The following is a 23,785-nucleotide window of genomic DNA, read 5'->3' as shown; positions in this document are numbered from 1 at the left end:
GGTCATTCTTCTGATTATTTCTCAATGTCTTTTTTTCCAGTGTCAGTGTTCGTGGTTTTCAGTCCCGATTTTGTGAAAACCAACTAAAAAGAATGAATCTGTCACTGGGGAAAAAAAACCCTGACATTAAGAAAAATCAGGAAATTGTAATTCTAGTAAAACAATAGAAATAAAACAAAACTTTTTAAATGTATCAATGGAACTTGTTTCAGTGCCACCACAAACACAATACCAGTATTTTCTTTTTCAGTTCAGGTCATTTTTTAAAGCCTAATCTTATTTTCGATACCAAAATTTGACGTCACTGTTTCGGCACCGTATAAGAGGAGAATTGATGAGCCCAGGCATATGGGAACAAACATTTTTATTTTATAATGCAAACTGCAACATATTAATTATATTATTTACCCAAAGGAGCAGAAAAAGGTCATATATCCATGGCAAATAAATCACACAGTCTGTGTTAAATCTAAATCCAACACAATATTTTCATCCTAAACCATAAAGGGAAACTCCACCCTCAAACAAAATGTACATTCCTTTGATGTCGGACAGTTCATCTTATTCTGTGAACGTGATCAAGTCTCACCCAGTAACAACAGATCCAGGAATCTTTCTTTTATCCGCAGACGGCGCCAAAAGGAACCAGACTTTACACTGAAGTCAGTGATTTGATTAAGGAAGTGGGCAAATATTTAGGTGCAAGTATTTTGCACATTCGAGATCAACAAGCTCAGACACACAGTCGTTGCTCTCTAGTTTCTGATTTAAGGGGTTTCTGTTCACAAATCTTAATTGAACTGTGCAATATCATAGGACTAATAAAGTGTATTCTTCAGGGTTTTTGCTTCAAGAGGGCATTCTATTAAAGAATTACTAAGCACAAATATAGCTCAAGAGAAAACTGAACTTCAATTAATCAGTTCAGTTATTGCTTAGATAAATAATATTTACTCTACAAGAGAAAGATAAGTTTCACATTGTTCAGATGCATGTAAAAAAAAAAAAAAAAAAAAAGCAGTTCTAAAATGTGATGTCAAATTGACTTTTCTGTTTTTGGTTGAAAAATCCCTGCGCTGTTGGTTCTTGAAACGTTTTGCCATTTTGTACATCTGCATCAAGTCTTGGAAAGATTCAGAAAGGATTAGTTGATTGGCTGAAAAACCAGCCATGTGACGAAAAACAGTGACAGTCTTTTGTAACTGGAAAAAACAGTGAATAGCACCATGGTCACTAAGGGCAAGCCAGAAGGTAAAGGGGAGAAGCCACAGGGCACACAGAGTTCAGGTGTGCACGTTAAGTGCTGCGGCTGGCAACAAAACAGCTGATCCTTCAAAAAGTCACTTTTTGGTCTTCATTTTCCTCGGTCGTAATCTGGCTGTGTGCAGCTTATGCAAATATAGTCCTCCCTCTCTGCCCGCTCTGCCGACAGTCCTACACAGATCTGGTGGAACCACTGATTGCAGCTGCCGTCACACTGGACCCAGTTTACCTGAAAAGCAGCAAGACAGAGAAACAACCATGTTTTTAATGCTTTTTTCTTATACCATTATCACTTCTTATGTTGTCAATTTCAACAAAACAAAAACATAAATCAGCAACACACCCTCAAATGCATTTAGTATACATGTAGAAGACTGCTATAAAACCCACCTCGTCGCCCTCTGGCTCTCGGCACCAGGGTGCAGCACACAGCGAGTAGTCCTCCTCTGAATCTGAAGGAGCAGGGTCAGACACTGTGTGTGTGGGAGAACTCGTCCTCTTGGTTTCTTCACCTCTCTCTTTGCTTTTCTTTGACTTCTTTTTGCGACACTTCTTGGGCTTTTCGCTGTGCTGAGAGTCGGAGCTGTCCTTACGCCGCTTGGTCCTTTTGCTCTGACCGTTAACTGCCTCCTTCTGCAGACTGGAATCTCTGTTCTGCATTACAATAAATAAGAGCAAAACAATAAGTGATTATGTATCAAATGCAACTGAAAATATAATCCACGAGGAAAAAAACCCTTATTTACAAACATTTATTTGTCTTTACCTTTTTGAGGTGGGTGCTCCCTTTTTGAGAGGGTTGGTTCTGTTCTGTGTGGTTCCCACAGGGGGAGCTATGAGAGGGCCGCGGGGACAGTCTGTACAGCAGGTATCTGTACAGCTGCTCGGTTTCAGGCAGGGTGACCTGCAGCAGGAATCCCTCCACCATCAGCTCCTCAAGCTCAGGGCCAAGAACTGTGACAAACATCATGAGTAGTTCAGAGGTGAGTTAAAAGAAATCATGTACAGTATGTGTAGATACAAAGTGCTTAAAGTGCTAATACTGACCCTGGAGAGGAAGAGACGGGTGCTCTGTATGAAAGAGGGAACCATTTATTTCCTGAGTCAGATGTGAAGATACTCTGTGTCCAACTCGCCCCTGAAACAAGAAACAATGAAGTTCAGTATGTTTGACAATGATCTGTGGGGTCTACAACGCCATCTAGCAAATGTCACATTTGTTTCAACGCACCATCTTTGACACTTTCTCCAGCACTCCCTCTGTGCAGGCCTGCTGAACTCTGTGCTGCCATCGCACCGTCCTCTCGATGAGGAAGCGCAGGGCGTCCCCCTCCGGCAGTCGAACCCGAATCCTCTGCAGTGAAGCTAACAGGGGCAGCACCTTGTCCAGAGGGGGTTTCCTCGACCGCTGGCAAAACGGGCAAAGCCAGGCTTGGCCGTACTCGACCTCTGCGGTCGTTGTAACGCAGCCACAGTGGAACACCTCTTGACAGAGTTCGCACTGCATCATGTCACCCGAAGGGGCCTTTTGGCAAACACATACAGTAAGTGCACCACAGTTCTCAGAAGGAAGAAGCTTGGACTCATTCGAAGCACGCAAAGCCAACAAGATCTCCATTTCCCTCTGGCGGACTTCAGCCAGCGTGGCCATCTGTGAAGAAAGACAATTTAATCAAACATTGTCAATTTATAATCTGACCCAAATTATGTGTCATAACCCACTTTTGTAATTGTGGCGATCATAGTAACATCACCACAGTGCATTGAAACAGTTGTATGTTTATGACTGATAACAGATACATTGGAGACACAAAGAGACAACTGCCAGGGAGAAATATGCCAAAAAGGGTAAATTGGGATTTATTTTTTTATTTTTGTGTGTTTTTTTAGCAATGCATTCAATGAGCGGACTTTATGCAGTGAAAGTCAACTTTTGGCAGTTGTATTTCTTTTTGATCAAGTTGGATTTGAGAATAGTGTAGCATTTCTGGTTAATTTAGACAAAAATTAAGTGTAAACACAAGAAGAAAAATGCATTTAGTTGCAATCATGAGAATTTTTTTTCTGGCAACCTCACTTAAATTTGTTTCTGTGAGAAAACATAAAATCAGCTTCACTCACAGCAGAAGCAGAGTCCTTGCTCTCAGAGAGAGCTCTCTCCACGTCACACAGAGACTCCAGTTTTGTCGAAGATTTCTTAATGATCTGTGTCGTTTCTTTTGCTTTTTTAGATCTTGACTTCTGATTCCCAGTTCCTACGTCACATCTCGGGCAAAGCACCTGAAAACATAAACGCAACACATTATTTTTTGGCCCTAAAAACAACTTTAAAATGGGCACACAATTGATTATGTGTTTACCTCGAGGAGAGAGAAAGGGGAGTTTTTCAGTAGGAATGTCTTCCCTGCACACTCTTTCCAGGTCTGAACGTCACTGATGAGAGCCTCCAGTCGACTCAGCGGGTCGAGCTTCGCTGGGATGCCCTCTGCTCTGAGAACCAGCTCAGAGAGGTTATCCAGCACAGGAATACGTCCCCCGAGCTGCAAGCACAAAAGATTTAAACTCCAAACTCAACCATCCCTGAACCACCAAGTGTTCAGTGCTGAGAGCATGCACAGGCTTAATCTGAAGTATATTTCACCTGGAGAGCTTCCGCTTCATGAAGCCATTTCTTGGCCTTGGTGACGACATCTTTCAGCTGCAGACAGTTGGGCAGGTAGGCAGGGATGTTCTCTACTTCCTGTAAAGCAGCTTCAAGTGTTTCCATGTTGTGATATGGCCTGTGGAATGACATGAGCTCTAGTTAATATAATGCTCAGCAATTTTTATGAAGACATTTATATCAACATCAGACACCACATTAGGTGCTTGCTCTGGCAGAGTCTGCTGCTGTACAGTAGTGTCTATCGAGCCATTAGTGGGTTAAGCACTGTCACAACACCTTGATCCCCTTTATCCACAATGATTCAGCACTGCAGACTTGGCACATTTCACCCTGCACTGCCTGAAGTTCAAAATGATTTCACGTTTTCACTTCACATTTTACACCACTGTTTAAGAACAATCTAAATTTACAAACTAAATATGAACTCATCACTTACAAATACAAATTTTATCAGTTAATCAGTTAGTTGTTAAATTGGAATACAAAATATCAGAAAACTTGAAAAAGGTCAATCGGTGTCTTAAAGCTGAGCAGATATCCTCAAATGTCTCCTTTTGTCCACAAATGAATGTCACAATGAATGATTTGATTCATTGTTGCAGCTCCATTGCCAGCCTTTCAGAAGATTATCTTTACATCAAAAGGGTATTAACTTGAAAAATGGTAAGGACACAAATGATCGAACACTGACACCAAAAGTTATAATATTTGACTTAGAACCTGGTAAATGGATCATACCAGTAGTTCACTAGTTTTTTTCCCCCACCAAACCACAACAAGGGAGACAAAGAAAGATACAATGGAAACCATGTTTTGGAAAGTTCTAGAAATGCAACTTCAATTTCCTCACCTGGCTTCCATGAGGCTGAGTGCCCGCTCCTCCCACTGCTCTGACACTGTCAGCAGCTCCTGCAGACGGGCCATGGCTCTTTCCACAGAGCTGTGAGGGGCCAGGCCCACGCCCTGGTCTATCAGCCTCCTCATGGTGTCCAGACAGAGGCTCTCTGGCCGGCTGCTAGCCTGCTGCACCGCCTCCAGCCAGCGGGCCTGCTCCAGCCTCTCCCTCAGCAGGGGCAGCTGAGGTAGCTCAACGTCCAGGCCGAGGCTCACATCCAGCAGCTCCTGCAGCTCCAGCGGGCTGGGTGACTCATCAGAGAGGAGACGTTCACTGTGCTGCTGGAAGTCCTCCACCCGAGTTAACAGGTCCTGGGAGGTCACATTAAACAGACATTTAGGGACTGACATTTGACTACTGGAACCAGACTTCACTCAAAAACTCAGCAAATCTCACCAAACCTTCAGACATGGTGAAAGTGTCATCAGTGTGATCACACAGAAAAGTGTCAAAAGCTTTATTTGTCCAGATTTGTGCTTTAAATAAAGATGTAGGTAGTCATAAATAATGTAAAGTGGACTCATGAAGGAGATTAATGTGTAAAACTGACCTTCAGTAAAGGAGCCTGACGGATGCTGCATGGCAGGCTGTCGAACTGTCGGACAAAGGATCTCAGCTCCTCTACAGTCAACTCGTTTTGGTTTTGAGACTTTCCCCCTCCAGAACGATACCTTAAATACCCAAAGAATTTGCTCAGTGAATTGAAGAAACAACTCAATTAAACAAAACAGCTAAAATTAAAAAAGAAAACAAGGAAAAGAAAAGTCAATCTGCACTGCTGGCTGCTTGGAAATGAAAGCCTGTATTCAGACAGCTTTGTCTAGAAGGTTTCATGAAAAGAGTGAATAAGCTCTTATAACTACCTCCTATAATGAGACAATGGACACAATAAAATTAATAATGATAACTGTAGACAAGCTTTTAAAACAAACTGGAAAACTATAATTTCTAAAAAACTAAGGATCAACACAGAAGATGGGATATTCATGGTGTTATGTTCTGATTTCGATTCATAAAGACGACAAGACGATGTAGAGCACTATTTAATTTGAATTCACTCATACTGGGAGAGAATACTGTCAAATGTATTCTTGTACCTCGTCTGCCTCTTTCCGTTAAGAAGTTGTTGTGCCATTGCAGCGACTTTATCTGCCTCTGAGGTGACTGTGTTCAGCTGATCCAAGAGGCTGTTTTTTGGGAACGCCTTCGTCTCTGCCTGCTCCACCAGGCTGTGAAGCTCTTCCAAACCTGACCAGGAAGCAATATAAATTCTTAGAAAGCATATTATTTAATACATTGTGGCCAGCAGACACAGTAGCGATCTCTTTAAAGTACGAGGGTGGTAAAGGGAAAATACTCTGGGATGACTTAGTTTTATAGTAGACATTTTTTTGCTTTGACTTCTAACCTCTCTTCTTGTTTCCTTTGTTCTCCACGATCTCCTGCACAGTAGAGTGCCATTCTTGGTAAGACTCTGCACGCTGAGTCACTGCTGCCCTCATGGGATACAACTCATCCAGTGTAAACTTGTAACTGCAGGGAAAGACACAAATGAGCAATGGATATACAATTATTACTGACATTTGTCAGGGTACAATAAGGAGTAAAATCTTTCATACCTTTTACTTATTAAAATGACACTTTTGTCTAAATTTATTTTTGAACTTAAGTTCCCTCTTTTTGCATTCAACAGCTGATTTTCATACGTGTTAACAACATTTACTATAAAACTAATGATTGAATGAATGATTGTATACAAGAAAAAACTAACCACATTGTGGTTTAGACTGGGTTTCATGAGATACTTCAGACAACAGAGTCTGCACACTTCCTAATGCTTCTTTGACAATGTATTGCCCTAATGTGTGTGGTTTCTGGCTCAAGACTGAAGAAGGGCTTGATCCCCAAATGTCAAACATGGTGGTAATAAATGTTCATGGGAGCGTTGATTCAGTTTTTGTATTTTTGACTTTTGCTTTTTGAATTACATATCCTCATTTCGCTGGCACATTTCAGTGATAGAAATATTTCATAGCTGACAAAAATAAAAAAAAAAAGAGCTAATTTTTACTGACGCACCAGAGTAGATTCTGTGTAGTTGCTCAGTTAAACATGTTTATTTTATCCTTTGTACACTTGAGGGAAGTTTGATTCTCGTAAAGTCATACATTGTGTTTTGGAACCTGATTTATTTGTGTTCATGTTGTTATATTTGTGGTCACAATGTGTCATTTAGTAAGTTTTGTTTTTTTTCCTGAACTACTTTATTCAAATATAACTACATAGTTCCTTTTAGGACAGCATTCTTGGAAACCCTGATCGACATAGCCTTTAGCTGATAATAGTGGTAAAAAACAAACAGTGTGTGATCCATTGCTGTGGTTACTGAAGACTCACTTGAGTGTGAGGTTGCGATGAGGACAGGAGCACAGGTCCTGGGCGTGGTACAGACAAACCATCTTGCCAGGACTGCAGGCACAGGTGATACCAGACAGGTAGCAGGTGGTCCGACACTTACAGCACTGCTGCTCCTCGTCTGGGAGCAACTCATAATCAACTTGTCGAGATTGCACCACACCCTGGGGAGCCAAATTTATAGTCATTAGAGCTTCAGAGGAGACAGAAGAAGGAAATAAGACAGATGTGCAGAAAAATAACGTCTCCTGATCCAAGTCTTCTATTATGATAAATGGCTTCAAATGTTCCAAGTTTTCTCTAATTGATCCCTGATGACACATCATTAAGGGTGTAACAGGTTTGCCATCACTGCCTCACAGGTACTAATAAACAAAATGAAAAAAATAATGGCAGTCAGACCTCAAATTCTAACAATCTGCATTAATCAAATGTGTTTTGTGCAAGACTTTCTCTACATATCGAAGCATATGAGACAACAATTTGCACTTTACTTCCTGGATGTCTGTTATATGCGCTGAAATACTAAAACTACCTTGTATCCTGCATTGTTGAACTCTACATCTACTGAATTAATGAAAAAAAAAAATGCCTAACAAAAAACAAACAAACACAGATCCTTATAAGAGCTAGTCACCATCTTGGTAATCTTGTCTCTTAGAACTTGTTCCTCATCAACCATGATGTCAATCTCCTTCTGCACCGTTGCCACCAGTTCGACATCCATCGCGTCCACTTTAGCAGCGATGTTGCAAACCATCTCGTCATGGGAGAAGACACAGTATCTGCTCAGATCGCGATAGTGTGAGACACACTGGCGGCCAATGGGCATCTGTTAGAAAATATACAGTTGTGTTTGAGTTAAAGGTGCCATTTGTAACAATCTGCAGCAATGTACATGTGTTATTCGCGTTTTCTGGCCATATGTGAGCCGAATGTAAAGTGACATGAAAAAAGTGACCTTACCCGTCTCTCTCTGTTACCTACACAAGCCTGTGGACAACTAGTTAAAGATGTTTATAGCTGCTGGACTGTGGATTTCTATGAGAAGGACTCAGGCCGAATTTTCTACAACAGTCTAAACAATGTGACTTTATGCACATTGAAGTGCCTTGTCTCAGTGGCTTTCCTCACTCCACGAACAGAGAGCAACAGTAGCCCATATTAGTTTACAAGACGGACCTTGCCAACATAAACGGCTTTCAGGACAAGAGAGAAGTTACACAGAGCCCCTTCAAAGGGGCAATGGACAAGTAGGAACTAATGACTCAGAAAATGTATAATTGTAACAACAGGCCTTTTTCTAACATATAATCTGTGTTAAGGGTCTTTAACAATGTTTTGATTGAAAGGCACTTTATAATTCACACATCAAGTTATTATTAGGAGGTTTTCACTCACTTTGTTTTCTACCAATTATTTTTGGCATATTTGAAATGCTACTGCTGGAGTAAAACATCTAATCTATCAAATCTATGTGCATGAACAGATCTGTGAACACCATGACATGTATCTACAGCAAAATCTTTATTGAAAAAAGGTACCACATTTGAGCCGACACAAGTATAAAAATAATTTTGTGCGATTAGAGAGTGATAACGGATCTTTTTACCCAGTCCATGGTGCAGAAGTTAACAGCTTCAGCAAAGTTGAAACCCTGGTTGAATCCACTGTGGTAAGCTCTTGGGAAAGTGATGACGAACTCGCCCGCACACTGATTAGTGCGATAGATCTATGAGACACATAAGTGAGAAAGAAGGACAAGTTACAAACTGTACATGTTTGAAAGTTCACAATTTTACAGTCAACAACTGTAGTAAAGATGGACTGACAACCAGCAAAGTTCTGTTGTCTTGTTTGTTTTCATCACAAATTCTTATTAAGATTTATTATGTAAATCACATTTAAAATGTACTCAAAAATTGTTAGAAGTGCTGATGATTGATGATGATGATTTGGTGATGCTGGAGGAGCAGAATATACGATTTATATCTGCTGCGAAACTTTCTGTGCAACTGTGATCTGTGATATTTACATGCAAGGAATTCCCTCGTGGACTCGGTGGATTGAGATCCAGCTGTCAGACATTTTAAATGTGATGATTAATAAATGAGCGCAACAGTGAGCAGGTTACCGGGACGCCGTTGTTCATCAGCGTGTTGGGATTCATGATGGTGACCAGCTGGTGAAGGAGGTCTGGCTGGGACTCAAACAGCTCTGGTGCCAGATTCTTCATGACCGACTCGAGGTGCTCTGCAGCGTAACCAGGGGCACCATACCACGTCTTTGGCTCCCCCCTGCACATATGGTCAAAACTGTAATTGAGAAACACTGAACACACATCAAAATGTTTAAAAAGTCAGACTTTAGTTTAGAAAGGGCAATCTACCAGTGAAGGTAGTTTATGGAGTAGCTCCAGTGGTCTTCAATGTGCCAGCAGAAGGAGGAGAAGCACATGCCCACATACAGCCAGGGTAACTTCATCCCACAGATGTCGGCTGTAACGTGAGTCAGCACCGAGGAGTCCAGCACCGGCATGTTGTTCAGGTTCCAGCCGCTGCTTAGGTAATGCTGCGGGTCACAGACAGGTCTCAACACTCCACTTCTTACTCAAATACAGCCCTGACCAGGTGGCATTACAGATGCCCTCAATGGGAAAACTAATCAGAACATAAAGTAATACCAGTGTTGTTTATTTTCCCAAATTTTCCCAAAGTGTTGTTGCGTAATTGGTATTTTCAACTTCAATACAAATACGTTGAAAAATAGCAATACCCATATTATATGATACTATGTTTTTTACCACAGGGGAAAATTACAGTAGATTGAGACAATTTTTTATTTTCATTAAAAGATAAATAAAACATGGCTTCTGTACTGTTTGTTAAGAACATCAGCATCTGTTCATCAGTTTACTTCTAGAGGAGTTGGTGCTTTGTAGGCACTGCGGCAGTGCATGTGTCAATTCCCTGTCAGAGGAAAATTGGTATTGATACCATCCTTTTTTTAAAGCCATTTCTGCTTTGGTGATCATTGTTAATGAGGTATTGTGGTTGGGCATATTTTTATTCTATAACAAAGACAGATCAATCTTTGAAGGTTGTGATGGTAAATGACCTTATAACCACTTAATTTTCCTCAGAATGAGACAGAGAGACATATTTTTGGTTTAAGTTCAGTCAATTTAGTTAAAGGTGGAATTAAAATTTTTCTAAAAAGGGAATCGTCTGCAGCAGTTACATTACAAGGTAGAATACCATATCAATGAGATGCGAGTCCTAAATGTAAACAATGCAAATAAAGAACATAGTGTGCATATTTCAGATATGCACTTTGACCGTAGACAAACATTATTAATCATCCCCATAACAGCCGACAGATGTACCTCATCCTCAGGAGAGACTTCAAAATGGCTGTTCCTCACAGGGAAACCACTCCCAAACTCCTTGGAGGCGATGTCTGCTCCGTATTCCACAGTGACATCCTCCTCAATGGTGCTGACAAGACGCCAGAACTCCTTCTCCACAAGCTCAGTGGGAACCATCTAAAACACACAAGGACACGATCATGTGCTGCATTTAAAGAAATCCAGAAACCACAGATTGTTTAATGACAAATTTAATCCGATTATTTCAGTGTTTCTAATTACATGTCAGAAAGTGTCTGCAGGGACCCACGAAAAGAATCATTTTCAGGAACTCAGCTTGACATCACAAAACATATCTGTCATATGAATTTAAAAATTCTCAATGATTATATAATAATATTATAAATAAAAAATATTATATAATATTTTGTGTGTCTGATGGTTTGATAAAAAGAAAAACAGACATTATTATTCATGTCAGCATCCCCAGTATCTGTATCACCATGTCTCATCTCTTGCATACAATTGTGTATATTTTGGATAAACCTTCATGCACATGAGAGACAGAGCAACTTTCTTCCCTAGATTTCCAACTCATTGACCCTTTAACACTGGCAAACAGTGATAGATAACCCAACATATTTGAACCAGTGATGGAGATGAGTGGAATTACCACCAAGAACATGTTGACTACTTGGATGTCTGTGAGACTTACATGAACTGGCATGTTGAAATAATCAGACTTGAAGGAATCGGCCATGTCTCCAAATGCTTGGAGGGTGTAGCTCCTGCTGGCCTGCTCAAAGCCAAAAGCAACAGCAGGTTTTCCGCATTCCTGTAACGACAGAATATGCAATATGAAATTCAGAAGACCACTTTGAGTTGCGTTACATTTTTAGATAGATATCCGACAGATGATTGCACTCTGGTTCCCAATTATGAGCTTTTCTGGCAGGATGTAGCTCCCTGAGGGTGGACGGTTTGCATCTCACCTGAGCCAGGCACTTGGGACACCTCCAGTCGCCTTTGGGAACATCGTGAAGGGGAGGGATCAGACAGAAGATGTGATAGCTGTCGTCACAGCCGTCACACAACAGCAGGCGGTCCTCGGCAGTCCCACTGCCACATACCAGGCACATGTACTGATCCACCTGACGAGACAGAACAACTGTAAGTACTGCCTTTGTCTGTGATGTGCAACTACAACAACAGTATGAAAAAACACTTTTTATCAGCACCATATTAAAATAGTAGTGATGTGAGCCTAAATTTTAACACCAAACAAACAATCTACTTACTTTACTCGTAGGAGGTTTATTTATCTTATTTAAAACGGTTTCTTCATAAACTGTTGGAATCTCATGTTCAGTGGGCTCCTTCTTCACCTCAGAGATTGCCATCCTCACTAAAAGATATGCAAGAAGATTCAACGGAAACTTTAAAATCCTCCAGTAATGTCAATAATTTAAAGCGACACAATCCTGTTTCCTTTGTTTGGTTCTTACCAGGTTCTGGTTTGGCAGAATAAGTTCCCATCCTCCTCCTGAGATTGGGTCGATTCTCACAAATTTCCCCAGGTTCAGTTTTAACATAGCCTCTCTGTTGGAGACACAGTGACAGTCAGAGTGAGACAAGTGAGAACAAAACAAAACAGATGAGACAAACGTCGGGAAGAATATGTGGCTAGACTTTTAAAATGCAAAATGGCCACAGTCACAATACAGATAACTATCAGCGGGTCTCTTCTGTGATATCATTCCTATGTTCCATGTGTGGATTGCATATATACTTAAGCGTCCAGCTTTACAGATACACATTAGCATAAAATACAGTAAATGAATAAAACATGGGACAAGTGACAATGTCAGAGAACAGAGGGAGAAACCAGACTCACTTCTGATCTCATTCGTTTTGCTCTGCGAGCGATGCTGCAGGTCTCCTGGGGCTGGACAGACTGCCGCTGCGGCAGGTCGTGAGGGGTGTACTCCTTATCTTTAGTGTCATTGGTCAAGGTGGCCTTCTGCAAAGAGAAGTAGGCAAATGTGATCAAAGTGACTAAAAACAAGTTTTTTCTTTTTTAACCTACATTGAAGTCAAATGAACAGAACAAACACACTCTCTCAAACAATATCAGACAAAAAAAACTGTCAGCTTAATGATGTGACAATAGACAAAAAAAAGGACCAAACAGAGGATGTTGATATGACGTACAAACAAAGCCCTTTCTGAAGCAAAAGATTTTCAGATTATTCAGGTATCTGAATATGCCCATATAAGGAGACGGAATTTATACGATCTTGCCTCTAATGGCTGACATCTTAGACAATATCACACAAACTTGTTGGACAAGATGTAATCAAAAACAAGAGCCTTCCTTAGAGAGAACCTCTCCACACGTTGTCATAATGAATCTTTGAATGGAGTCTTTCAAAAGATGTTGATTCCACTGTATTGTGATTTTTGATTGCATTAATGGAATACCAGGTCTAAAAACTCCCCCGTTTTGTGTCCAACCCCTGAAAATAGTGGTACTAAGAGCCCAAATTAAACGAACTGGCTGTCTTTTGATAGCTGTGTCTTGCTGCTTCATCAGCACAGCAGACAACTGTGACTAAGATGCCTCATTAAGAGACTAAACAGTCAATATCTGGCACAGAGACTGTTTTCAGTACCAAATTAAGACTACTGTCAAAGCTCCACTTTAAAATAAAGATTTTCCAAAATTACAATACTCAACTATCATAACAACACAGTGTGTATTGGGCTGGTAGAAAATTAGTTCTACTCAGTGCCTTTCAGTTTATAATAATAAACTGTGTAGCTTCCAAATGGCCCTTAAAAGGACTATAAAACTCTTCCAATAAACATCCACTCAACTGTGAAAGAAAAGTCTATCTACTGCTGTCAACTGAGAAAAGAAAACATAAGCGATTTGACGTACGGGCAGATTGTCTCCAGTCTGGAACAAGTTATATGGGTAGAGGATCCTCTCATAGTGTGCCCGCAGATGGGAGCCAATAGCTTTGCCTGGAGCAAAGCCCATCTTGACAGAGATCTTCGTCCAGCGCCGCTCCCTGCAGACTGCATCGAAGCCTCCTTCTTCATTCACCAGCTTGGAAAGACAGAAAATATATACTCAGAAGGCTGTTTTATATCCATACATAAATAAATATTTTATTGTGAATACACATGGATAAATAGTGATCTCGAGCGACACCTAATTTCGCACACAGCCCACACGTACCTTATTCAGCTGGTAAAGATCCAAAATCTTTCTTTCCACGTGAGGGATTTTCAGAGTGCATCCTTGAAGCTCCCAGAATTTTGCTATTTGATCCAGGAAGTTGAGCTTAACTCTGGTCTGAGCCTAAATGCACAATCAAATAAAAGGAATTGAATTAAACAACTAATTGGTTATTCTTTATCATGACTACAGTTCTAAAGAAGTAGAAAAACAATCTAATTAACTGCGACCATTTTTGAGAAACCTATTGGAGTAGTCTTATCTTGAAACATGCTTTTCTTGACTAACTGTAGTCACACCTAACATAATGTGAGGTTGAAAGACAGATCTCACCCCAAATCTGACAACTCAACAGCTCACAGGGATTTATTAGATATTTGATGCATTTTTTAGATGGCAATTGGTTTTGAAAAATGGATAAAGATATAAACAATGTAACAAGAACTTTTTGCCAGCATAAAATCATCCATTGACTCATCAAATACCCCATATGCACATACACTGAAATTCATGTGTCTAAACATAATAAATGAATGTACCTCCAACTCATTAAGTCTTTGTATCCGTGGTGTGAATTTCAGTCTGTCGACATCACAGGCAAATGGTGGCTGCCAGTCCTGAGAGAATAAAAAAAAACAAAAAACATTTTATTGAGCAACTTCCCTCCATATCTTTGATGATCAAACTGACACAGATGCCTTTGAAACCAAATGTATATCATGTACAACAAGGTCCCATGGGATTGATGGGTACTTTAAGTAAAACCATTTAAAACCAATGGCTGGCTAAGGCTGGCTTAATGGAACATTTTTGTCAACAAATCCTACGAAAACATCAAAACCAACAAAGAGTCATGTCAGTCTCTCTTTGTTTTCAGACGTCCACAGCATGACTCGCAGGTCCAAGACATTTGATCCTATTGAAGACTTAAATCTTTATGAAAATAGGCCATGCATATGGATTGACATTTTCAAAAAAACTGCAATGTAATGTCATTTTTAGCAAATGTTACTCAAATAGAGTACATTGTTTAGTTTTTGCTGTGAACTTATTTCAGCCTCTGATTTTGTGCGCTAGTGGGCCTATTTAGCTGCAGGAGTGAATGTGGGATTGACCTTAAATAAACTATTTCTTGAAATCAATAATTAAATCATTCAGAGTTCAATATTCAATACAGTTTTGAATATAATTCAATTGAGTTCTTGATGACAAATTAACAGGAAAATACCTGCTGCCTTCTTGTTCCTTCAGTGTGATATTTTATCATTTAACCTCTGATCCTTTTTGCAAGCATGTTGCAGTCATTGAGGGGTGAACATCTAAAACTACGGCAGTCTGAATATCCAGTAGACTGCAGTTGTTCTCGTAAGCCAACAGACCGTTATTAAATGCAGACCAACAGGAAGCCACAGTGTGTGCAAACATGCAAGATGCTGTGCACAGGGAATCAGGTTGGTCAATACTAGCGATCGAATACATTTTTTTGTAGCATTGATTTCTGTACATTGTGCATGCCATGCACAAAGCTACATTGTAAACAACTAGAATTACAGACTTACATTCAACTGCTTGGCAATGTGAGGGATGATATCAAAAGTGTGCGTTTTTTTTTTTTTTTATTCCACAAAACACACAAAACTCCCACACTGCTGCCCGTCTCCGTGCTAACAAGTCAACTACACCAACTGTGTCACTGACACACGAAACACTCAAACAACTGATATTAATGCACTTGCACTCTCCTTTGAAAACAAACCAACTGTACTCATGCTAGACCACACAACTTCCTGCAAGCCTAGAGAAAATGGAGGCAGGTTGAAGCTCAAGAGTCAACAAGATTATCTCAGTTTTACATCATTAAATGTGTGACACCACACTCCTGCTGATTTGCCATGAGTGAGAATGTTTACAAATGAGAGAAACTTGTGAAAATGTGCCCTTGAGTGTGATAGAAAGTGTGCTATCACGAAGCCAACATGAAGCTGATAATGGGAGACTGTCATAGACCCACATGGTTATACTGTTACTTGGGAGTTAAAGAACTGTTAGCGGGAGAAACGAAACTCTTAACAAGTCATTCCCAGCATCCCAGAAACTAACACTGTTTCTGATGTGTGCAGAGAAACAGCAATCTAAAAATTCTGAATAAATCTATCAACTCAGCCATGTACAGCCATACATGCTCTCACATTATCGGTGTTTAGGCTTTCAGAAATAAGCATAACCAACATCTACGACTGGATCTGAAATATTGGAACACACACTTTCTATTTGATTTTAATAACACTGATGCATTTTTCATTCACTCTTGGCCCAGAGCTATTTGTGGGAATATATCAAGTTACTATTACATTGGTATCAAAACAAAATAAAGACATGGTCTAAATTTTGCTTCCAATTCACAAAGTTCACATCTTGAAATGGGACTGTGCCAAATAGCATGCAAGATATGTAAACCAATCATGGGACCCACCTCAACTGGGCCTGGAAATTAGGCTACAGCTACGATTCTAATTAAAATATAGCCTAACACAGTATTTCATAAAAGGGTACAGAAACATGTCATTCAATCTTCTTTTTAATTTAACTGACCACCTACTATGTGCTGTGTCACTGTGGGATTACCACTAAACGTATAAAATGTTACACACAAGCTTTACTTGGACTGGACAAGCTCTTTCTTCTTACTAGGATGGAAATGCTGGTCAGAGTATGGACAACAATAGCTGCATTAACACCACCTTATCATCCATAGACAAAGCTGGATTATACCCACAAATGTTCTGACACAAAAGGAAAACAATCACTTTGAAACATATGGAACTGCACTGGGTTTTTTTGACCATCCTTCACACACAAATCTGACCACAACAGTCAAGATTGCAAGGGCAATTTTGGTCAGAACAAGACCAGCCTTCTGCCAAATACAAAATGACAAATAGGATCGGCGAGAAGTAAACCACGAGCAGCCTTAAGATATCACTGGAAATCATTTGCATATGTGCAGCATGTAACCCGTGTTAAACCATTGAGAAAATACTGACTGTGGTGCCCTGATCCAAAAACAGGTTTTAGTGCGATATCTAAAATAACAAAGTTCCATGTTTGTTTATACAAGATAGAAAAAGTAGGGAAAAAAGAAACATAGAAAAGGAGATCTCAGGGCAAACCTTATCTAAAAAAAAAATGAAGGATGTTACATGCACACAGCGTGTACCTTCGGCATACAAGCCTCCAGGGTGCCCAGTGCTGTCTTCTTATGCAAACACACAAAGCCAGTGTTAAAACTTAGAGATTTGCCTACGTAGGAATACACTCTCAAGAGCTCAGATTCACATTGCCCAAGGATTTCAGTGTATCTGCTGGTTTGTTTGGCCCACACAACACCCTGGGGCCAAATTTTGATCTGAATGTTAATAGCAAACTGTGCATGTCACAGGACTGCACACAATGGTGCTAACACAGTGCTGCAGAAATGGAGGCGTTAAGACAACAACCACAACACCACATTAATCAGTTTTATATTAGATACCACAATATACAATAAAGGTGGGAATTGTTTTTTTTAACTTAAGACCACAATATCCTTCAGATAAAAAAGAATTACCCTGTATTTTAAATGGTAGCCATAAAGATGACAGTAAATATGAATGACCTGCAGTGAGATCTTGAAGCTATTCAGCCTGGAGAGCAGAGCTGTGCCTCTCAAGTATTTCTTAATGATAAAAATCTCTTAAGAAATGCATTTTAGACTACAGTTCAGTCAGTAGGACGGCCATCAGTTCCTTGTACGATGCCACGCGAGGACAGATCAGCACTGTCCTCTATTGTTTACATGAGCTGGGCATTTTCAGCCATGCCCCTTAAATGTAGCTTTTTTTTCTGGACAAGCAGTCCCCCACCCACCCTTTATGTTTTGGATTATATCTCAGCCCATTCGGCTCTCTCCGCTCGGTTAAACCAAACAAAATGTGCTTTTACAGCTTCCTTATTTCTACAAAAAATGTTATCCATTATACAGATAAGAGAAAACAATTTTCATCCAGGACTTTATTGCTTTCTAATCTGACACACTGACTGCAAGAAAGACCAGTCATCATATTATCATTTATTCAAGCTGCCCTTTATCTAATTTGCGTGTAAGCTTGGGCACACCCTTGAATAAAAAAAGGTATCTTGGCCTCTCACACCATGAAATATCAGAAATTGGGCAATCAATTTGGAGGAGAAAATCTAAATATTACATCTCATTTCCATCCTGAAAGACTTCTTCTTCTCTGTTGTGGAGGTGTGGATTATGGAAGAATAATCATCCAATTAGAAAAAGAGAATATTATGTAAAACGTCCGAGAGTCGTAATATAGATATAAGCGTTACACAGCAAGTGTAAAACACTTAGCTAACAAACCAACGTTGGTAAAAATGTGTTAACGATGGCACAGAAGTGGGTTTTAAGCGTAAACATGATAAAAGTGTGTTAAAAGCTGAGTGTCCGTGCAGCTCGGTGTTAAAGCGACCCTTCTCTCCATAAACAGTTGGTCACCGAGCACGTACGTAACGTTTCCCAGCGTTAGATGTCAGACAACTGCAGCTTTAACACGGGCCTGATTCACGCTAGCTGGACAAATCTGACTAATCCTTAAAAAAAAAGTTAGCCTATACATTCATCCGAGTGTTTGAAAAATAAGTGGTCAATTCACTAGTTTGAATCTTGGAGAGCCATTTCCGTGCGCCCAGTCCAGGAAGCGTTTCATTCTGCGCTAACGTAAACACTTTCCATTATATTTGCATACAGGCAAACTTCAGCGTTTGAATTATTTTTAGAAATCGTGCCCTGCAGGCTGACTGTTGGAAGAAAACACACATTTGTCCGTGTGGCGGTTAAAAAACTTCACCAGGACACAGATTTTTTCTCTCCCCCCTGGTAGTCTGAGAGTGCCTCACTATCGTTGTAGCTAAACACAACACACTCTGAGCTCAGGCTAGCTGACAATTCAACTCAGGAGCCGCAATCCGCCATGTTGAAACCTGTCTAAAAACACAACTTTGCCTGCTAAATTATCAAGAGCAGCTTGGGGCCAGCACACCACAGAGAATAACCTCGAACACACGTAAACATTAATAAATAAATACATGTAGAAATACTCACAGGCGGCGGTCGGACCTTGCAGATCCCAGTTTTCTCTGCAATGGGTCGGATTTTGTTGATGTACGCAAAAGGGTCGGCAAATTCCTCCCAGCTGGGCTCAAAAACAGGGCACTCCGGAGGGGGAATGAACTCATTCAGCTGAGGTTGAGTCATCGTTGCATCTTCGTTATGACTGCAGCTGAAATATATCTGAAGGGGCTTCCTCACGCCGAATATGCTCGCTATGGATTTCTGTCTATCAGTTCATGTCCACTCTCCACTCATTGAACTCAAAGACGAATTATCTAGTTGGGAGACGAGAGGGTGACAGCCAGGGACCGTGCACCTCCGCCTCGGAAAGTAGACACACGGGGATTATTTAGGCTGCAGCCATTTCTCCGGCTGTGTCTCACAATTTAGGTTTTAAATCACACGTTAATATTGCCTGCTTGTAACTGAACCGATACAGCTCGAAAAGCGCGTGTTGATATCAGTTTAAATGAGTTATCTGCTTAAAGGACTGTGTTGGGATAGAGAAAACGACTTAAACGTCTTTTAAATCTACTTTAATGCCGCCTTGGATCAACTATACTAGAGTTTTCTTTCACATGGTCCACACTTTTGTGACCGTGATACTCTTTAGTTACGAATTATTTCGTTTATTGATTCCGTGGTTTCCTCACAGATGATCGCTTCGCTTGTTAGGCGAGTTTGATTTGCTCACCATCCCAGCGCGCTGGTGTACAGAGATCAGTCTGTTTACAAATGAGGAGATAAGGCTCTTCTCTGCCCCGCCCGGCTTAACGGAAAGAATAGCCGTAACGGACGGTGCGTTGGGTTTTCTAATCGAACACACCCACTAGATCGTTGCGCGCTGACCGGCACTTCGTTTTTAAATGGTCTAGAGGAGCTTGTTGATTGGTAGAGACTACAGTCATATGTTGATAGTTCAGCTGTTTATGTTTTAATAATAAACATTAATTTGGTATTTTATTCTACATTAACTCCCAAACGCCCCTAGCATTAAATATAACATAATCATTCAGTAATTAATACTACATTTTGAAAATGTCCAATAGTTTTAATTGTTGAATCATGTTGTTTTGATTGTTTAATCATGTAGGTTATATAATAGTATGGACTGTATGAAAAAAAGATACTATGTAAAAAAAAAAACACACTCAAATTAAGGCTTTTATTAAGGTTCGTTCATAGGGAGAGTTTCCATTTTGACTGAGAGATGACCCCTTCTAATATATGAGTTAAACAGATTAAAAAGCACTTTGAAGCAAATGTGTGACTTTGGGAAATAAATGATAAATAAAGTTGACTGAAGTGAGAGTTAGCAAGTTCAGTGAAATCTTTTGAAGTCTGTAGTTACATGAGTATGATGTATCAAGTTATCTGTGTCACTCTGTGTGTGAGACTTATTTGAATGTCAGTGCTCTCTGTTTCATCTGAACTTCCCGTTGGCGGATTTTGAACAGTGCACTTTAACGGTCACACATCACAGGTGTCTCCTAAAATCAGGTGCGCATATTGAAAAGTGCTCAAGATCACTGTGAAGGTGTTTGGTCATGTGTATTGAGTCATTTGTTGAATACATTTTATCAGCTTGGACATCATTTTATATCTTATTTGCACCGCAGCACACACGATTGTTACTGTGATACCTAAATAATGCATAGTTTCGGTAATCACTAGCAATTAAATCTCACAATGTATATGTAGCCTTATAGCCTTCTAAAGTCCTTTTAATGATGCGCATTGATACAACTGCTGTAATTCAACATTTAGTTTCTAATTTCTTTAAAAACAAATGGTATTCTTACAGTACTTTACATCCATAATGGTTGTTATGCTTGAGAACTCACAGAGGGAAGCAAACAGCTCCACCACCATCATTCACAGTGTAGTCAACCAGAACCAACCCTGACACTGATTTGGTGGGGCTCAGCTGCATGGAGGGGGCAGAACTTGGGTTAACAGGTGCACAGCCCTCATACACTGACAATGAACACATTGCAAATAATATATGTGTCAAATACTGACATTACGACATCTAGTGGCAAAAAGTAGACCTTCACCTTAAAATGATGAATGTGTGGAGGTTTTGAAATGGCTGGATTACCCAAATTACAACCTTCCCCCTTCCCTTTATTCACAAGGAGTATTTCTTCAGTCATTATCTTCAGGCTATGATGCTCAATGTAAATAACAAGGTATGCACTTCCTGTATCTGGGCACACCCACACAAATGGGGACCTGTTTTTTTTCTCAATAGTGATTAAGGTTTTAGGGCTGTAACAAATTACTATTTGCATGATTTAATTATCTATGTTTTAAGAGAATCCTTTAACTTGAGAATGAGAATTGTCACTCCCATCACAAGATCTTCAAAGTGCTCTTGGCTGAATTTTTTAAAAATGTTTGATTAAAAATGATTTTTAAAAAACAACGAAGAAAAATAGTAATTAACTTTACATTTACATAACAATTGACTTTAGAGATTAATCAGTTATCAAAAACATTTACTATAAAGCAGTTAATCTGATCAACTTCTCGACTATTTAAAAAAATTAAAAGCACTAACTTTTGTTAGGATGGACTTCACACATAGTTTACATCAGGACAGAACTTTAACCTGACAGAAACTAATATTTGAGTAGCTTAAAAAAATACTGTGGCTGGGCTTAAATATCCATACAATGAGACTATTCAAGTATTCCCGAACAAAAAAAAAAAGCTATACTGACCCATGATCTTCTGCAAAGTGAAAAGAAAGTCAAGGTCAAAATTCAAGGCGAAATGCTGTAAATTGTACATCCAAGTAAAATGCATACTTCATGGATACTTAAAGTAACAAGAGAAAGAATGTGACTTGGAATGCAGTTTGACACGGAGGAAATGTCATCACATTATTCAGGAAACAGCTGCAGGATGGCACTCAAGATCAGCTTCCCCAAAAACATCTTTATTAGAACACTTTTGCCAGTGTGATACGGGAGAATGAAAGCGACACAGCCCTGTTATCACGAACAACGTACACATATTAGTACAGTATATATGCAAGTGTGTGCGATGGATAAGGTGGTGGTCAACTCTGAGTGTAAATCCATGAAAAGATGCATAGCCTTCTGACAGGTTTTTTTTTAAAGTTCTTGTGGGCTCACATATGCATTTAGATTATGCATGATTCACCCTTTCCACTGCGACATAGAAACTTTTCTTGTCATCCAAACAGTGCCAGCCAATTGGTCCAATCTCACAATCTGCACAGATGAGATACTTGATATTCCCAACGTCCTTAGTGAAGCCCACATTCTCAAAAGTGTACATGTCGTCCACAAACCAGTGGGCGGTCAGAGTGTCCCCATCCACTGAGCCCTCTGTGCTGCTGAGGCCGCTCTTTTTCCGCATGGATGGTAGGAACAGCTGGTGGGAGAAAAAAAAAAAACAGCCTTAGATAACATAACAAACACTTGTGAAGGAACTCAGAATCAGTAATGCAATGGGGGCTAGTAGTAACCACAGCTGGCAAATACATTTTGTCGAGTAAAAGTTTTTTAGTAAAAACATTTTTCCTATCATTAATAGTGGAGTATAAACATAAAAATGTACAAATAATCAAGTTCTGTAGCTTTAACTTGTACTGCACTTGAGAAAATGTACATTTCAATTGTATCACTAGTTTCATTATACTGTAGAGCAACTAGGATGAAACTGATGTATCCCAAAAGCCCACTGACATAAGCCCACTGCCTCATGCCACACATCATACCTCTTTCTCTGCAAACACAGCCATCCCTGGGCAGAGCACCTTGGATCCGCAGCGTTGACACACGACAGACTTGCTGTTCTTGCCGTCGTCAGAAACCAGGTCGGACCGGTCCGTGCTTTCTTTGGACTGTTGATTGTTTTCCATCTCTAAACCTGACAAACAGAAAATCAACCCTGATATACGTGCATGTAAAGCTTAGGCCAACAGATCTATAACCAGTCAAACCGAACTAAACCAAGGCACAGTTATTAACCGTAAAGCTAACTTATGTTACATTACAGTGATGTCTTAACGAGCAGAAAGATGGACACACAGAGTGCGCTGGAATAATGAACCGTCGGAACCTTTGTAGTGCGGAAGTCCATGACAAAGAAACTCAATAATGTTTACATTTTTATCATGTATTAAACACAAATTGTAGCAATATTTACGTCGAACCGTGGTCTGAAAAATGTATATTAAAAATAACCAGAATTAACGTAAAAAAGGTGACTCTACTTGTAAGCCCTGCCCCTTACATGTTTGCTAACATCAATGCTAACACTGGTTTCACCTGACAAAAGATAATAAATAATCACATTACACAGTCATCAAAATTACATATATACATTTGAATACAATAAAATAACACGTACCTAACTGTTGAAGTAAAAACCAGGTTGAATAACTGCTATAAAATCGCTAGACAGACAGGCTAGATGAAGCTAGGCTAGCATACTAGTTGGTAATGACGTTTTCCAGCCTCTAAAACCTTCCGTTCCGAAACATACGGCTGTGACTTGGTTCCGGAGTATAGGTAAGAGAGGTATTTACAGTGTAACGCACTCTAATTAGACATTAAAAGCTTTGTAAATATGTTTAATAACCACACTATACGGTAATGAGTTGGCTCCAAAATAACAGCGACTAAGCATTTTGAAATGATAAGAGTTATACAGTATTGTGAATTTAAGCAATACAAAGTTTACACTTGATGGTGGTCTAGACATACAATCGGGTTAAAAAATTGTTTTACTTCTTACTGCAT

At 39.8% G+C, this 23,785-nt stretch overlaps 2 protein-coding genes across 3 annotated transcripts; both read right to left on the bottom strand.

The window, feature by feature from the left end:
- Window positions 1-347: 347 nt before the first annotated feature.
- Window positions 348-19,310, bottom strand: kdm5ba (lysine demethylase 5Ba). The gene is made up of 27 exons (XM_030420104.1): window positions 18,999-19,310; window positions 14,389-14,466; window positions 13,850-13,972; window positions 13,547-13,717; window positions 12,500-12,625; window positions 12,111-12,204; window positions 11,904-12,010; window positions 11,598-11,756; window positions 11,321-11,440; window positions 10,624-10,782; window positions 9,628-9,809; window positions 9,373-9,535; window positions 8,851-8,970; window positions 7,876-8,070; window positions 7,221-7,402; window positions 6,232-6,356; window positions 5,921-6,071; window positions 5,374-5,494; window positions 4,779-5,134; window positions 3,905-4,043; window positions 3,624-3,803; window positions 3,385-3,543; window positions 2,495-2,914; window positions 2,311-2,401; window positions 2,030-2,217; window positions 1,654-1,917; window positions 348-1,492 (listed from the first exon to the last, which is right to left on the bottom strand). The coding sequence occupies exons 1-27, from the start codon at window positions 19,149-19,151 to the stop codon at window positions 1,355-1,357; spliced, it is 4,464 nt and encodes a 1,487-aa protein (XP_030275964.1). The 5' UTR covers window positions 19,152-19,310; the 3' UTR covers window positions 348-1,354.
- A 2,585-nt stretch (window positions 19,311-21,895) lies between these two features.
- On the bottom strand, window positions 21,896-23,550 carry rabif (RAB interacting factor). Of its 2 annotated transcripts, XM_030420165.1 has the most exons (3): window positions 23,394-23,550; window positions 22,759-22,910; window positions 21,896-22,412 (listed from the first exon to the last, which is right to left on the bottom strand). In XM_030420165.1, the coding sequence occupies exons 2-3, from the start codon at window positions 22,900-22,902 to the stop codon at window positions 22,164-22,166; spliced, it is 393 nt and encodes a 130-aa protein (XP_030276025.1). In that variant the 5' UTR covers window positions 22,903-22,910; window positions 23,394-23,550; the 3' UTR covers window positions 21,896-22,163. The 2 variants fall into 2 exon arrangements, with proteins under 2 accessions (XP_030276025.1, XP_030276026.1); XM_030420166.1 differs by lacking the exon at window positions 23,394-23,550 and having other exon boundaries at window positions 22,759-23,104.
- Between the last annotated feature and the right edge of the window lie 235 nt (window positions 23,551-23,785).

The sequence above is a fragment of the Sparus aurata genome, chromosome 6 (genome assembly GCF_900880675.1).
Source record: "Sparus aurata chromosome 6, fSpaAur1.1, whole genome shotgun sequence".
NCBI classification, from domain to species: domain Eukaryota; kingdom Metazoa; phylum Chordata; class Actinopteri; order Spariformes; family Sparidae; genus Sparus; species Sparus aurata.
This window is presented reverse-complemented; position numbering and strand designations above follow the sequence as displayed.